Source organism: Choloepus didactylus, chromosome 4, assembly GCF_015220235.1.
Source record: "Choloepus didactylus isolate mChoDid1 chromosome 4, mChoDid1.pri, whole genome shotgun sequence".
NCBI classification, from domain to species: domain Eukaryota; kingdom Metazoa; phylum Chordata; class Mammalia; order Pilosa; family Megalonychidae; genus Choloepus; species Choloepus didactylus.
Window position 1 is genome coordinate 52,625,157 of NC_051310.1, and position 14,439 is coordinate 52,639,595.

A 14,439-nucleotide genomic window follows, 5' to 3' on the forward strand; every position below is an offset into this window, starting at 1 on the left:
CCATACTTTTAAAGATTCTATCTATTTCTAACTATTTCAAAAAGCAACTCCTACCTCTGATAACAATTTGATATTATATATAAAAATATATATATATTTAAAAGCCAGATAAACAAAAGTAGCTTTAAAAACAAGCACTGAGAAGTGACAATACAAGTTAGAAATAAAGAGAATGACTGCAGCACAGTATTTATTTAGGGTTACATTTCTCTTCTATATTTTCTGCTGGTGAACCATTTTGACTTGGCACAAGTGATTACAATATTCAGACATCCTTAACCAAAATAGACAAGGTCTGGTACACACATCAGGGTAGGAAGCACTCTAACAAGGAGCTTATATATCTTCAACCTGTGTAACACACACCAAGGGGCAAGAAGACACACACATACCATGCTGCTTTGTAGAAACATACCACCACAGACCAAACAGCCAAGAACTAAGATGCCTACCATATCATGGCTATAGCAGATGGCCCAGGGATGCAGTATGACACAATTTTGGTTTTTCTAGTGGGCACATGCTGTTACCTGCTGTCTTTGGTAGGCAGAGAAAGTTCTTTCCAGGTCTTCAAGATCTAGCATTTTAAAGACTTTTGCATCATCGATTTCAGTCCATACTGTTCCTTCCAGTTTGTTCTGCAAACATCAAGTTAATAAATTCTATGTTTTATAGTTATACACAAAAAGAACAGACATGGTTACAAAAAGATTGCTGCTGTGCCAAATTCTTCATTTTACCAGATGCTCCAAGTGAGCTGGTTTGGGTAAACCAAGCGTCATTTATCACTTAAATATCTGACCCAGTGAGAAACACGCGTCCATACCAGAAAATGAAATCATCTAACAGCCAGGACTGCTTGCCTCTCAGTGAGAGAATACAATAAGCTGCTAATGCTATCTATTAGAGGGAAGATTGGAACAAATGGCTTACCTCAGGCAGCTTAGACCAGTTGAAGGATTTCAGGGCATTTGTGGGCTGAGGAATGTTTTTCTTCTTAAGTGCCAGACCCAGTGGAGCACCAGGAGGCGGCATGATTCCCCCTAAGGGAGGAGGTCCTGGGGGAGGAGGAGGGCCACCTGGAGGGAGGGGAGGTGGTGGAGGAGGAAGCATTCCACCTGGCAGAGGTGGGGGAGGAGGGGGAAGGAGAGACCCCGGCACAGAGGAAGGAAAGGGCCCCCCTGGAGCTCCGGGCGATGGTCCACCTGGCATTGAAGCACAGACAGCCCTCTGAAAAGATAAAAAGAAGAGAGATCAGTGGAAGATCTTTGTGTGTGTGTGTGTGTGTGTTATCCTTTAATCCATGCTATGACGTGAGAGTCCATAATTTTGCCTATAATGTACACTAGAAAGAAATTCACACTTTTGAGGATGTGATATAAAGCATCAGTAAGTCCAGTGGACTTTTCAGGGCCTTTATGGTGTCTAAGTCACTCCTTCGTATCTGGTACCCTCGTGCTTGTTTCAAAGCATTCACGTATCTCTTCCTTCACCTTCATACGGTTTGGTATTCACAAAATCAATTTTCATTTTAAGAAGCTAATGTGACTTCTGTCATTCTCATTAGAGGATTTATATTTAAGAAGCACACCCCAAACATCCTCTGCTGCTACACAACAGCAGAATAGGCAAGTCTCATAACCATTACGTTAAATCATACAAGATGTTTCAGATTCACTGTTCCAGTCAGAAGTTGTCTAGTTAAGGATGCAGGGGCTCCAGGACAAGTGAGGCCTTGCCAGCTACCCAGGAACCAAAGACCCGCTCAGTGGCCACCGGCCCTCGGCCTCACCCTGCTGAGTTCGTGGAGCTGTGCCGTGAGGTCTGCCACCTGCTGCTTGACTTGCTTGTGCTCAGTAGTCTCCTTTTCAAGTTTCTCTTTCATTTTATTTAAAGTCTGCATCATCTCTTCCTTCTCTTGGGTCTTGGCATCACATTCTCTTTCTTTCTTTTCCAATTTCTGTTGTAGTTCATTGTGTTCTACAAATGAAAACAATTAAGCATGAAAACAGGAGATTCTTCAAAGCTGAGGCATTTTCCCTAATGATGGCAGAGACTGTGAGGCTCTTTATTAGGTAAATAGTCTTCTTCTCTAGCAAGGGTTGGAGCAACTCACAAAACTATTATTACATTTGCAAAAGACTAAACACTCTTGCAGGCATAGTTCTAAAAAATGAAACAAGGGTTTGAGCAACCACTAGTCAAGGAGACTGGTGCCTATTTAGCATTTAATTCAGAATTCTGTCATAAAAATGGTCCCGTTAGCAACACCAGGGAAAATGAATAATAAAAGGGCCTCATAAAAGTCCAGCTTTTATTAGCTACATTTGCTTGCTCACATCCAACTAACAGAAGGTCTGAAAGGAAAAACCATCTACTGCAAGGAATAGCTGCTGCCAGACTCAGGACACGTCCCAGCACGGAATCATTTCTCCTATCCTTGCTCAGAAGGCTACTTGGAGTTAACTATTTTATACCTCAGATAAATAATTACTAAAATTTGTGAAAGCAAATGCTATCATCTCAGTATACAGTATCTTAAAGGGAGCAGTATTGGTTGAGCATGAGAATCATGGTAATTTGGGAATAAAAATATTAGCTCAGCATCTTAAGGGGAGTAGTATTGGTTGAGCATGAGAATCATGGTAATTTGGGAATAAAAATATTAGCTATCAGCTATAGTTTTACTGACTTCCTTAGTCCTGCTAAATGGAACAGGGCTATCAATTTAGCAAAATTCTTATTCACATTGCCAATCAACAGATGCTTGCTGATCTAGCACTGACAGGAATGATGAGCTTTAGAAAAGAGAACTAATGACATTTAGCTGCAAATTTTTACTTCAAATACTTGGCCCCAGTTCCTATTCATTTTATATAAACAAATAAACTAGAGATCTAACCTATTGGGGCAGAATTATACACAGCTGGTCTCTATTACTGAATGTGATAACACATTTACATTCTTGTTTTCTCTGTCTCCTATCGTCTCTTCCCTTGTCCCCCCAAATTTTCAGAGATTTCGTTTGCAGACAGGGATTCAAAATCACTGGATCTTACCACCAGTCTTTAAGTTGATTGATATAACCACTTGTACCACTCAGATGCTTCACTCACTTCTTCAGGGACATATTCAAAAACAACCTCATTGTATCCCGTCTCCTCTCCTCCATTTCATTCATCTTTGACAATTATAAGACTAGGGACTTGCCTTCCTATGAGCAGTCATTAGCCTATGCTGAATTTGGCTGTGTCTTGGAATCATCTGAGAGGTTTTAATGTTTCAGGACCCCCAGAAGCTATTCCAGGGAGTCTCTTCTATAGCCTGGGGCAGGGCTCAGGAATTTTGGTTTTCAAATGCTTCTTAGATGATCCTTCTCTATTGCCAGGTACAGAAACTTCCAGCCTAAAAGATCTCTCCACCCATTCTCTAACTTTCATTGAGCATTTACTGGGTGTACCACATTAAAGAGATTTCTCCCAAATCTCCTCCACCTTTCAGGTCCATAGCACTTCTAACTAATTGTTGACATGCACCCCATTAGTAGAACTCTGCTAACTGAAGTTTCCAGAAAATAATTAATTATATCTACAATCTCTTTTTTTTATACCCTACTCCTGACCACACCAAATCCATCCTGTCCCCTGCATTGACCTCAGCCTTCTTCTCTTGTGCCATCTCAGCTTCTGCCAAAACTGTAACAGTCACTATCATTTATTGAGCAGTTACTATGTGCCGGGCCCTATATCTGTCTTTACATTTTTTTCTTATATTTGCTTTGTCATCTAATCTTCACAAGGACCCTGTGAATTAGGTTTAGTCCTCATTTTACAGAGGAGAAGACTGGAGAAAAGAGGATATGACTTAGTCCATTCACACAAGCAGTGAGGGGAAGAGTTGAGACTGAGATCCAGAGCCGAGCACGGCATCTGACACATTCAGGCATTTAGTAAGTATTCACTGAATGAATGAATGAATGAATGAATGAATGATTCTGAAGCTTCTGTCCTAAGTACTCTACTCAACTTGCATACCTGAGTCTCCATGTTCTAGAATGTATCCCTAAAATACCCAAAACAACTCTCTCTTTGGTATAATCTCTCTTTACCCTAATTTTCAGTCAGTGTTTCTAATCTTTTGATAGCTGTTTCGGGAATTTATTTTTAAAGATGCACATGCAGATCTCACTTTTTTGAGAGCAATCTGAATTCATATGAGGAACTTGTAACATAATAGTACTTCATATTTGGTACTTTTCTGGTAATAGTGGGCCCTGCTTTTCTGCTCAATGGAAAAGGGCAAATGTTATGAGAGGAAAGGAATGCTTAGGCATGTCTTAAAACCTCTATTTTTAGCACACTAAATATTGGGGTGAGTGTCATTATATTTCACTGGCTGTGAATGAATAACTTGGACAAGGAAAAGGAAGTCAGTTAACCAGCATATGAAAGAGGAGTAGCTAGGCATATGATTCTTTTCATAAAGGGGCCAACTTAATTTTCTAATATTATGAAGGAAGGAGGAAAGCTGCATCCATTTCTGTGAGTGGCTGGCACTGTGATGGGCACAAGTGTCTCCTATCATTTGATGCTGAGTGACAATATAAAAGACAGATTCAAACATTCACTAATAGCTAGTCTGTTAATGTTTCATAACACAAATATCTATAAAGGTCAATGATTTTCTGCATGATTTCTCTGTTTATACCTGGTACCAAATTAAGGTCATATGGAAACTTGGGCTGCTGGAGCCAAGTTGCCCCTGCTTCTCTTTTAAAATATCACAGGCAATTCTGGGTAATCTGTAGTGTCCCTTATTATATTTCTTAAAACTCAAGGTACTTTAAAGAGTAGTTTGGGGGTGAATGAAGCATTTAGATAACTGGTGGTTACGAAAACCTGAATTAATGAATATTGAACAGCAAATGCTACCAGCTTTTCAAAAAAATTTATATGATTATGATAAAATGGTAAAATATCTGGGAATCAGCATGACAACTAAAATAGCTTGATTCAAGAAAAGACAGTGCAAAATGCCCTTAAGACACAGAAAAAGAAAGGCTGTTTGATGCACTAAAGTAACAAAAAACATCAATGCAAGTTTCCAAAATATACAGAAAGCAGGAAAACAGAGTCACCCATAACTCAACACAACCTCTTGTCAGGGCCTCACTGTTTACCTTTTCTCATTTTTTCTGCTTGTTCTTTCCACTGCTTAACTTCATTTTCATTAACCAACCTGTATAATAGTGAGAGGAACATTCATTACAACAAACATAAAGCCCACTGCTCAATGCAGGCACCCTAGGTACAAAAAAAATGTACTGCAAAAAAATCCTCAGCATGCTTGAAATCCATTTAAACCCAGAAGTTACTTGGCTATATTACAAACGTGTGTGTGTGTGTGTGTGTGTGTGTAATAATTCATATTTGACCTATAGAACATTTCAGTCTTCTCAAATGCTATTTTTTAAGTAAGGTAAAATAAGTGTCTTATATTGTCTCCATTATCTCACAGGCAGCAAAATAAGAAGAACCTTACATTCGTACAACATTCTTAATGTTAAAGTTTTCCAAAGGCGTGGAGTCAGGATCCTGTCCTTTGTCATTTTGGATAACTATTTGCTGTATAATTCTATCTAGTAGTAGCCAGTACTGAACGGTGTTTCCACTTCTCTTGTCTAAAAAAGAAAAGAATGGTGAAAAATACTTCAAGTTGTTTCTAAACTAGAATGAATAGTTTTCAACAGTGGCCACCCTTCAGAGACATGTAACCAGAGAGATGTTTACAATGTCTACCCCAAAGTTTCTCAAAATTTCTGGAATTTTGACATGCAATGAACATTGATTTGATTGAGAGGCACTCTCCACCCCTTTCAAAGTGCGTTGTAAGGCATATACTTATTTCTGAAATCAAGTAAATTATGATTTATTCCATTTTGAGAATTTCACAAAATCCTTTAAGGTGTGTGGAGACACATTGTAGTTTTACAAATGCAAGGTTTGGAATCCCTAGTCTGCACTCAGTTTAATCAGCATTGTTCAAAAAACAGAGCTCTGCGGACAACGTGCACACATTCAACCACACACATGTAAATCACAAACCCACTCACAAGGCATTTGGAGGCAGTGGTGCAGGATGGACATGAAGTGAGGGTAAGCTTCACTGTGAGTCAGCCTCTTCCTGGTCAGCTCAAACATCTGAGTTGCACTTTTTGTGTCTATATGAACCTATATCATATGGAAAAAAAAAATCTAAGTCACGTGTACAAATTCCTTGATACCCCCAGTGCAAGAGAAGCAAATCCAAGGCAAACAAAGACTAATTCCACCATGTGGGTAAAGATACAGAACCTGATTTTGCTCATTGATTACAATGATCTATGACAACTCTACAAAACATATTATGAGAGGAAAATTCTATAAGCAGATGAGTCAAATCAGAATAACTGCAAGCACACATACCAGTTCAAATCTCTTGGCAAATTCTAGCTCATCTTCATTTCGGAGCATTTCAAAAAAGTCTAAATGCCTGAAAGATGATTAAAGAAAAGTTACTAACAGTGGAACAACTGGCAAATACAGGAGCACAGGAATCAGGACATTAATACTAAGGCCTTTCCTGAATTCTTACAGCTATCTCTAAAAGAAATAAGGCAACAAAATTAAGTGAATGCTTCACTTAAAACTATGCTCATTCTAAAGAAAAAAAGATATCATCTGAGTAAAATGAGATCACACTAAAATAAAAAGTTTAAAAGCCTAGAAGATGCCTAGCACATGGCAGACAATTAGTTACTAAAGCTTATGAAATCTAAAATCAGTCAAGTCCCGATTCCACTCAGAGACTCCCATATACCTATACTTTACTGGCTGCTAGATTAAAGATTACAAAAGAAATGTTCACTCCATTTATTCATTCAAACATTTACTGAGCCCCTACTATGTGTTCTGCATGCTGGGGATGATAAGTTCTATAAAGACAACCATATTAGGGTAAAAGGAATAGAGAGTGAAGGGAGGTGAGGTGAATAATGCGGACACAGTGGCTGGAAAAGGCCTCTCTTCAGGGAATAAGGAAATAAGCAGTTTGGGACAACTGTGGGAAGATCTTCTGATGCTGATGAAATAACAAGTGTGAAGGCCCTGAGGCAAGAGTATGTCTGACATACTCATAGAATATCAAGGAGGAGAGTGTACTGGAGTGCGTGAAAGAGGGCGGGAGAGTGGTGAAAGAAGAGGTCTAAAACCTAGTAGGGTAGCTTAGAAACAGTAAAATGATTGCAAACAAGAGCAAAGGAACAGGAATATGGAAATTAGCATCAAAGAATGCCAATCAAAGGTGCCAAGTGATTCCTCGTGTTTTAAAGTCAATTTTCACAACAACCCTGAAAAGCAGTCATAGCTGCCATCATCATCATCATCATCATCACTATTTTTTATAGGTATACAACTAGTAAGGTTCAGAAACATTTAGTAACTTGGCCAGGATACAGAGCAAGTAAGAGGTAGGACTAGGATATGGATTCAGGTCTAATGCCAAAACCCATGCTAGGGTGTCTACACAATATGCTGCTTCCTTCTTTGAGAAAGTCTTACTAGGAAAACATTGTTAGCTGAACTAATGTTCTGGTGCAAGTTCCTTCTCATGTGACAGACTAGTCACAAGTAGTTCACGAGCCGGCACTTGGTGAGGCACCACACCACACCTCATGCAGAAAGTACGAACTGTTTCTGACCATAACAGTCTGACTTACCTATCTAATGTTGAATTTTCATGTTCCCTTAATTTATCTATTACAGGTTGAATTCCTAACATCAGAAATTCATAGCGAAGATGAAGTCTAAAGTCCAAACTTTCCTGAAAGTAAAAGGGTGAGAAAATACATATTTATGGTTTTTAGACTACATATCAGCAATCATTCTTTTTTAAAAAATATATATATATATTCTTTAATAACATATCTTAAAAGTTGTAGTGTAGCAGGTTCTTACCACTCCTGCACCTTGGCTGAGCACTGCATTAATGAAGGACATGATAGCAGTCTTGAGATTCACTTCATCTCGATACCGCCCGGTGCTTTTATCCAGGTCGTTAATTAATGTCTACCAAGGATACAAATATAAAAACAAAGGACTAAATTATTACTAAACTTATACTCATTTAATTTCTTCCAGACTCAGAAGTTGGTTTTTAAAATCGTGTGTTCAGACAAAATTACATTGGTCCACAGAAAGCTTCATTTTTTTTTCTTAAAATTAATCCTAAAATCTCAACTTTCAAAATTCCTACATCATGTATGTTTCTATACATTGTGTAAAAAGTGCAAAAGACTGTGCTTCATTAACTCTGCTTGTTTTTTATATTTGAGTAAAAAGATAGTAACATAATCTCACTGTTAAAATTGATTCTAAATCAAGAAAAGCAACCTGGAAAATCTCAGGGTACATCCCATTTAGTAGATACAAAAGAGGTGTGCTATAAAATACGTGGGAAGCAGGGCTACAGTGTCAACTTCAGTAATACCAAAGCCCAGATTGATCAGCTACAGAAAGTACATTCTACTCTGGAATTAAAACCTAAGAGGAAAGGAATGTTTTAAGTAATCACCACAGGGGGGTAAGTTTAGGTATGGTCCCCCTTAAGGGCCAGAAAGGGCACCTGGCTAGAAGGGGTGAGTGGAAAAGCAGTGAAGGAGCACCCACCTGAAAGCGGGTTCTTTCGCTGGCGTACTTCTGGTAGTGCAGCATGGCCTGCAGTACCTTCTTGTGCCCCCCAGGAACCAGGCACACAGCGCCCAAGATTTCCAGCACGGCCACCTTCGTTTTAATGTTCTCTGTGCTCAGACTCTGAGCAATTACATTAATACTCTCAGAATGAGCCAGCACGTGAGCCCGGCCTTGAGAGTTGTTCATTAGTGCCTTTATACATCCGATGAGAGAGGTATGTATTCGAGACTCTGAGGTCTCATAGTCCATGGTCTTCAGAAAGTTGAGAATACATGACAAGCCATCCAGGTCGATGAATCTGGTTACAAACCTGTCATGAGGAGGAGAAGGGTAAAATGTATTAGACTTAAGTCCCTTTGAGATGTTATAAAAGACTTTAATGGAAAACTTTAGGGAGCAGGGGAAAGGTAGAAGAAAAATATTTGTTTCCCGAAGCATCAAAGGGCTTTCATCGATGAAGTCGTCTTAATTGCTTGGCTCTTCCTTGGCACAGACTCCATAGTCCGGTCTAACCAGAATTGAGAGGAAATCTCCATTTTAGGTAAACACACCTCAACTGGTACCAAGAACCAACTACCAGATCACACAAACCATAAAAATTCAGGAGCAAGAGGACATTCATAACACGTATGTTGTCTTAGATTAAGGTCATCCACTGACGCTATGTTGTTATAACATCTAATCCTCCCTCACAGCTTTAGATGTTGACCACTGACTCAGGCCCCTTACCAGTGAAAGTCAAGCAGCATCCTTAAACTCCAGGGCATTTGCTTGTCAAAGAAATGATCATTTATATCCCTAAGTTTTGGGGGAGCAAAATGACGTGCTACATGGAATTCCAATATATAAAACAGATTATCAACAGTCTTTTATTACTATAATTTGTTAATATTTATAAGACTGTATAGTCAATCAATGAGAGTAATTCACAATGTACATGTGCATGTTAAAGGGTCTGAGAAGTTCAGAAGTTACTATAGCTTGTTTATCTAACTACTCCAGAAATTTCCAAACTTATTTGTCCTCAGATACCCATTAACATCTGACAGTGCAGAACACACTGAGGGAAACCCTAATCTAATTAGGATAGGCTAGAAGACCTCTGTCATACAACTGCACAGTGTTTGCCCCTAACAACCACAAATCCACTTCTCTCTCCACAGATTGGCCTACTCTCAACATTTAACATAAATGGAATCATACAATACATGGTCCTTTGTGACTGATTTCTTTCACTTGTTTTCAAGGTTTATCCATGTTGTGGCATGTTTTAGGAGTCCATTTCTTTTTAGGGCCAAATATCCCATTGTATGGATACAACACATGTTGTTTGCTTTTGGGGTTTTATGAATTACGACAGTATGAAAATTTGTGTACAAGTTTTTATATGGACAGATGCTTTCATTTCTCTTGGGTATATATCTAAAGAGTGGAATTGGTAACTCTATGTATAACTTCTGAGGAACTGCTAAGCTGTTTTCCAAACTGGCTGCACCATTTTACATTCCCACAGGCTATGAAGGTGGGTTCCAATTTCTCCACATCCTCATCAACGCTTGTTATTGTCTGTCTTTTTTAATTATCATCAATGCTTGTTATTGTCTGTCTTTTTAAAGCTATTATTATTTTAACCATCCTCGTGGGTGTCTGCACATCTTTTTCATGAAGAAAATCAATTTATTGAATGTTCAATGAGTACAGTACTTTATTTGTGGTTCAATTGCATGCTGTTAATTAAAGACTTTCTGGAAGGTTTGACTACTGCAGAAAAAAGAACAAGTAAGCAAGCAAAAATAAAGGAAGGAAGGAGAGGAAAAGAAGAGCATAACAGAGAAGAGAAGCGAATAAAATGCAAATACATGCTACCCAGGAACAGAATTACCTCATTGGTTTCGTCCTTAGTGCTGTCTTCAAACTCTCTATAGTTTTACTTCTTTCTTCTTCCTCTTCCTTCTCTAAAGCCAGCAGAGATTTTCTCTACAGAGAAAACTGAAGTTACTTACTCAAATTCTATTTTTTAATTACGGCATAAATAAAACAATCCCACAGATTACATGCTACGATCACTTTTAGCTCAAATAAACAACCAATAAATCTATGATAAAGATTTACTACAAGTAAAAACATAGACAACAACACCAAAAATTTTACAAATGTGTGGTCTCTACTACAGATTAGTTTTTTAAATTTCAAACAGGGCTTTAAGGAAGTGTTTAGAAATCTTAGTAAACAGAGATTAATTTACCCATATAACTATGCTCTGATGTAGATACCACTATTTATATTTGAAACAAGATTAGACCTGCAGTTGAATACAACACTCTGACAATTAAAGCTGCTAACACTATCAAACAGAGGAGGTGAGAAGCAATCTTCCCACTACTTCTCCTATCCCTCAGCCAAAAGTGTAATTCAAGACCGAAGGGATTTTGTTAAACAAATTATCTTTTAAGAGGAACAATTAAATTGGACCTGATACTAAGATGGACAAGCTCTTCAGAATAAAATGCTTAACTTTTAGTAATGCTTCAAGGTAATTTGGAAAGCAGGATTGGAGAGGTGTGCATGTGTGCATGTGTGCATGTGCATATGAGTACCTGTGTATCACCCCATCCAGGCATCTGCTACAGCACTGCATCTCATACTTTAATGCGGAGATGAGCCGCCTGAGAATCTTATTAAATATGCAGATGCTGATTCAGTGTGTTGGGGTGAAGCCTGAGAAGCTTCAAACATTTCTGACAAGGTTCCAGGCAACACTGATGCTGCAGCTCTGCAAACCTTGCTGCAAGGAAGACTCTCAGTAAGCAGATCTCAGGTTTAGTCTTAAGATTTAATGTATTGATAAAATCATAATTGCAGGTAAGATTTATAGATTTGTTTAAAAAAACAAACAAAAAGTCCTTTCCACTCCCTTCCGTTTCATGATGACCTAGTTGTATTTAAAAGGACTGCCAGCCTTTGTGATCCCAGGAGCCTCTACCCATGGAACTACTGACCCCTTTCCTTTATCCTACTCTCAACTCATGCTCATCTAGTCTCAATCCTTTTACCTGTTACCAATTCTGATAACGTGCCTGGTTGGGAAACAGGTATGCTGTATCAAAAATAAAAGTTTGGTTTTTTACTAAATTTTTTTTTAATCAATAGTATTAGCATTATGCAACCAAGACCTAAATGTTACTATACAATGTGGAGGGTAGAACCCAAAGCAAACAAACACATTGGTATCATTTATGACAATCAAAATAGAAATCAATAGATTCTTTTGCTTTTTTAACTTGTTATTGTTTCTGCTAAAGCTGCCCTCTTGCTGGTAATGCGTCTGGACAGCTGTCACTAGAGGATGGTTGGGAAGAAGCTGCATGCAGAAACAGCCAACGAATTCCATCACAGCTCCGTGAGACCCAACCACTTGAAAATTCAACACAAATCCAGCAAAGTATACTTAATCTCCTATGGCACAGCTGAACTAGTTTAGGCTCTTAAGTAATCACTTTGAATCTGTAGCTCAGAATCAAGTCTTTTATAAATATCATTCCTTTTTCCTAAGATTCGTTTCACATAGCTATCCAAAAATTCAATACTACACACATTTCTTATTGTGAGTCACTAATACTAAATAAAGATATAGCTATTCCTTCTTTCAACAATCTTGCAGAGCTGGAACATCTGAAAAAAGGCAGACCACATCAAAGAAAATTTAACTGGAATTTCTTTTCCCAATGTAAGAATGGAGCATTACCTTCTTTCTTAAAACAGAAGAGACTACACCCTTTTCTGTATGTGATTTACAATTGGATTTGCATCTGAGTTTGTTGTACTGAGAAAATGAGGATATGTGGATGAACTCACATTTTTGTGACTTTTTAAAATAAAATATTTTAAATAAAGTCTCAAGATTTCAAGCTTCACATTTCAGTGATAATGTAGACATGTTTGCAGTTTCTGAAGATGATATCTATGGCAAACATCTAATATGCACCCTGGCATATAGGCCACGGAGTGGCCTTTGCACTTACAAAATACCTGTTTCCATGAGAAATGCGCAACACAAAGCATACCCTGCTGAGCGGATTTCTGGTCAAAGCTGCTGAGGGATACATTGGAGCATGCAGGTCTGAGAGATGTACACAAACCAGGCACAGAAATCATTCCTGACTGGGAATCTGGAACTAAGCTCCTGTTTGAAATATTTCATTGGTGTGAAATTAATAAGCCAGTCCACCAAGCACACTGGACTTCACCTCACGTCCCTCCTTGAGATTCCACTGAGAAGCCACATACAAAGAAAGCCCAAGTCCTTCTCCAACCTGTTAGGCTGCACTCTTTTTACACCATTTTTCACTCTTTAAAAGCCAACAGATCACCCAGGGGTCCTTTAAAGAGCAAAGCATTCTTGTTATGAGGCTTATGTAAAGTAACTGAACTTGTTCCACAAACAGTTTCACAGACCAGTAAGTGCTACAGTTCTCTACCTGGACTATTCATCAGACTCTGGGGGCATTAAAGAAAACAGATGCCTGCCCCACCTCAGGAAAGTCTGTCTCGGTAGGCCTGGGGGTGGGGGTGGGTTGTCAAGCAGCTTTTATGTACCACAGGGTTTTAAAACCCGAGTTAGTGAGAGGCAGATTGGTCAGGAGTGTCTGGGCTCAGACTGATAGGTTTGAATTCTGGCTCTACAACTTCCTAATTAGATGACCTTGGTGACTTTTCTCTGGGTCTCAGATTCCTTATTATAAATAACTTTTATAACATAGGCTGCCTGTAAGGATTAAAACATGTAAAGTGCTTGTTACACTGCCTGCCACATGATGTCCGCTCAATAAGCAGTAGCTGTTACTGATGCTGAAGACAAGGGATGATGACAGCGAGGATAAATGCCCCCTCTACAATTCCCTAAGCAGAGAGCTATAGCTGCAGGCCTTGAAAGGATGTGGAGGAATTCTGTGCCTTTCCAGTCCCCTGGGACAATGTCTAATATGAGTTCTGCTGTGTGTTGTCAGGAATTCCATAATAGTTATCAAAGATATTAACCAGAACAACCGGAGGGGAAGGTGGCAGTGAATACAGTGGGAAAAACAGAAAACCCAACATAGATATTTCAATCTCATCAGGTTTCCTTGCTCCTTTACATTGGCAGGCATTTTGAGGTTTCATTAATTCATAAACTGTTAACCCCTTTTACTTTTGACCCTCAAAAAGACACTGGCTAAGTCATTAAAGGAGCATTAGAAGGCTTTGTTAGATGTTTAACACATAAAGGATAACAAAGTGACTGACAATTTAACAGTCTTGAATTGCTCTTGGGAAGGACTTTGGATTAGGACCCAAATACAATTAAAATGTAGACAACTCAAGAAGGTAGCAAAGAGTTGTCCAAGGAGCTAGACAGAGGACAATGGAGCTTCCTAAGGAAGTACTATGCGTTGGCACATCACAGACCCTTATGTAGGAATGGGCCAGGTCTGTTCTACTTCAGACAAAGCATGGATTAAGTCACTGAAGGACAAATTAATCCAACTGCCCCACAATTTGAAGAAAGGAAAAATCCATAGTACTTTGGTCCTCTGGATTTATAGATGGGTATTCATTAACAAAGAAGCAACTTCCCTTGTTAGACATCAAACAATACTGAGTTAATTAAAAAGACGATCTGATAGTTCTTTTTGTCTCTCCCCCTAACAGCCACAGGCAAGAATTCAGAAAA

The 14,439-nt window shown here is 38.7% G+C and overlaps 1 protein-coding gene across 2 annotated transcripts in view; it reads right to left on the bottom strand.

Annotated features, from left to right (window-relative positions):
• The window catches only part of DAAM1 (dishevelled associated activator of morphogenesis 1), a 177,369-nt gene that overhangs the window by 40,098 nt on the left and 122,832 nt on the right, over positions 1-14,439 (bottom strand). For both annotated transcript variants that reach the window (XM_037832610.1, XM_037832611.1), the window contains exons 5-15: positions 10,612-10,706; positions 8,706-9,039; positions 7,995-8,105; positions 7,757-7,860; positions 6,465-6,531; positions 6,113-6,230; positions 5,542-5,680; positions 5,180-5,238; positions 1,793-1,980; positions 934-1,230; positions 531-638 (exon numbers count right to left, since the gene is read on the bottom strand). In XM_037832610.1, the coding sequence (XP_037688538.1) occupies positions 531-638; positions 934-1,230; positions 1,793-1,980; positions 5,180-5,238; positions 5,542-5,680; positions 6,113-6,230; positions 6,465-6,531; positions 7,757-7,860; positions 7,995-8,105; positions 8,706-9,039; positions 10,612-10,706 (1,620 nt within the window). The remainder of the gene's footprint in view (positions 1-530; positions 639-933; positions 1,231-1,792; positions 1,981-5,179; positions 5,239-5,541; positions 5,681-6,112; positions 6,231-6,464; positions 6,532-7,756; positions 7,861-7,994; positions 8,106-8,705; positions 9,040-10,611; positions 10,707-14,439) is intronic.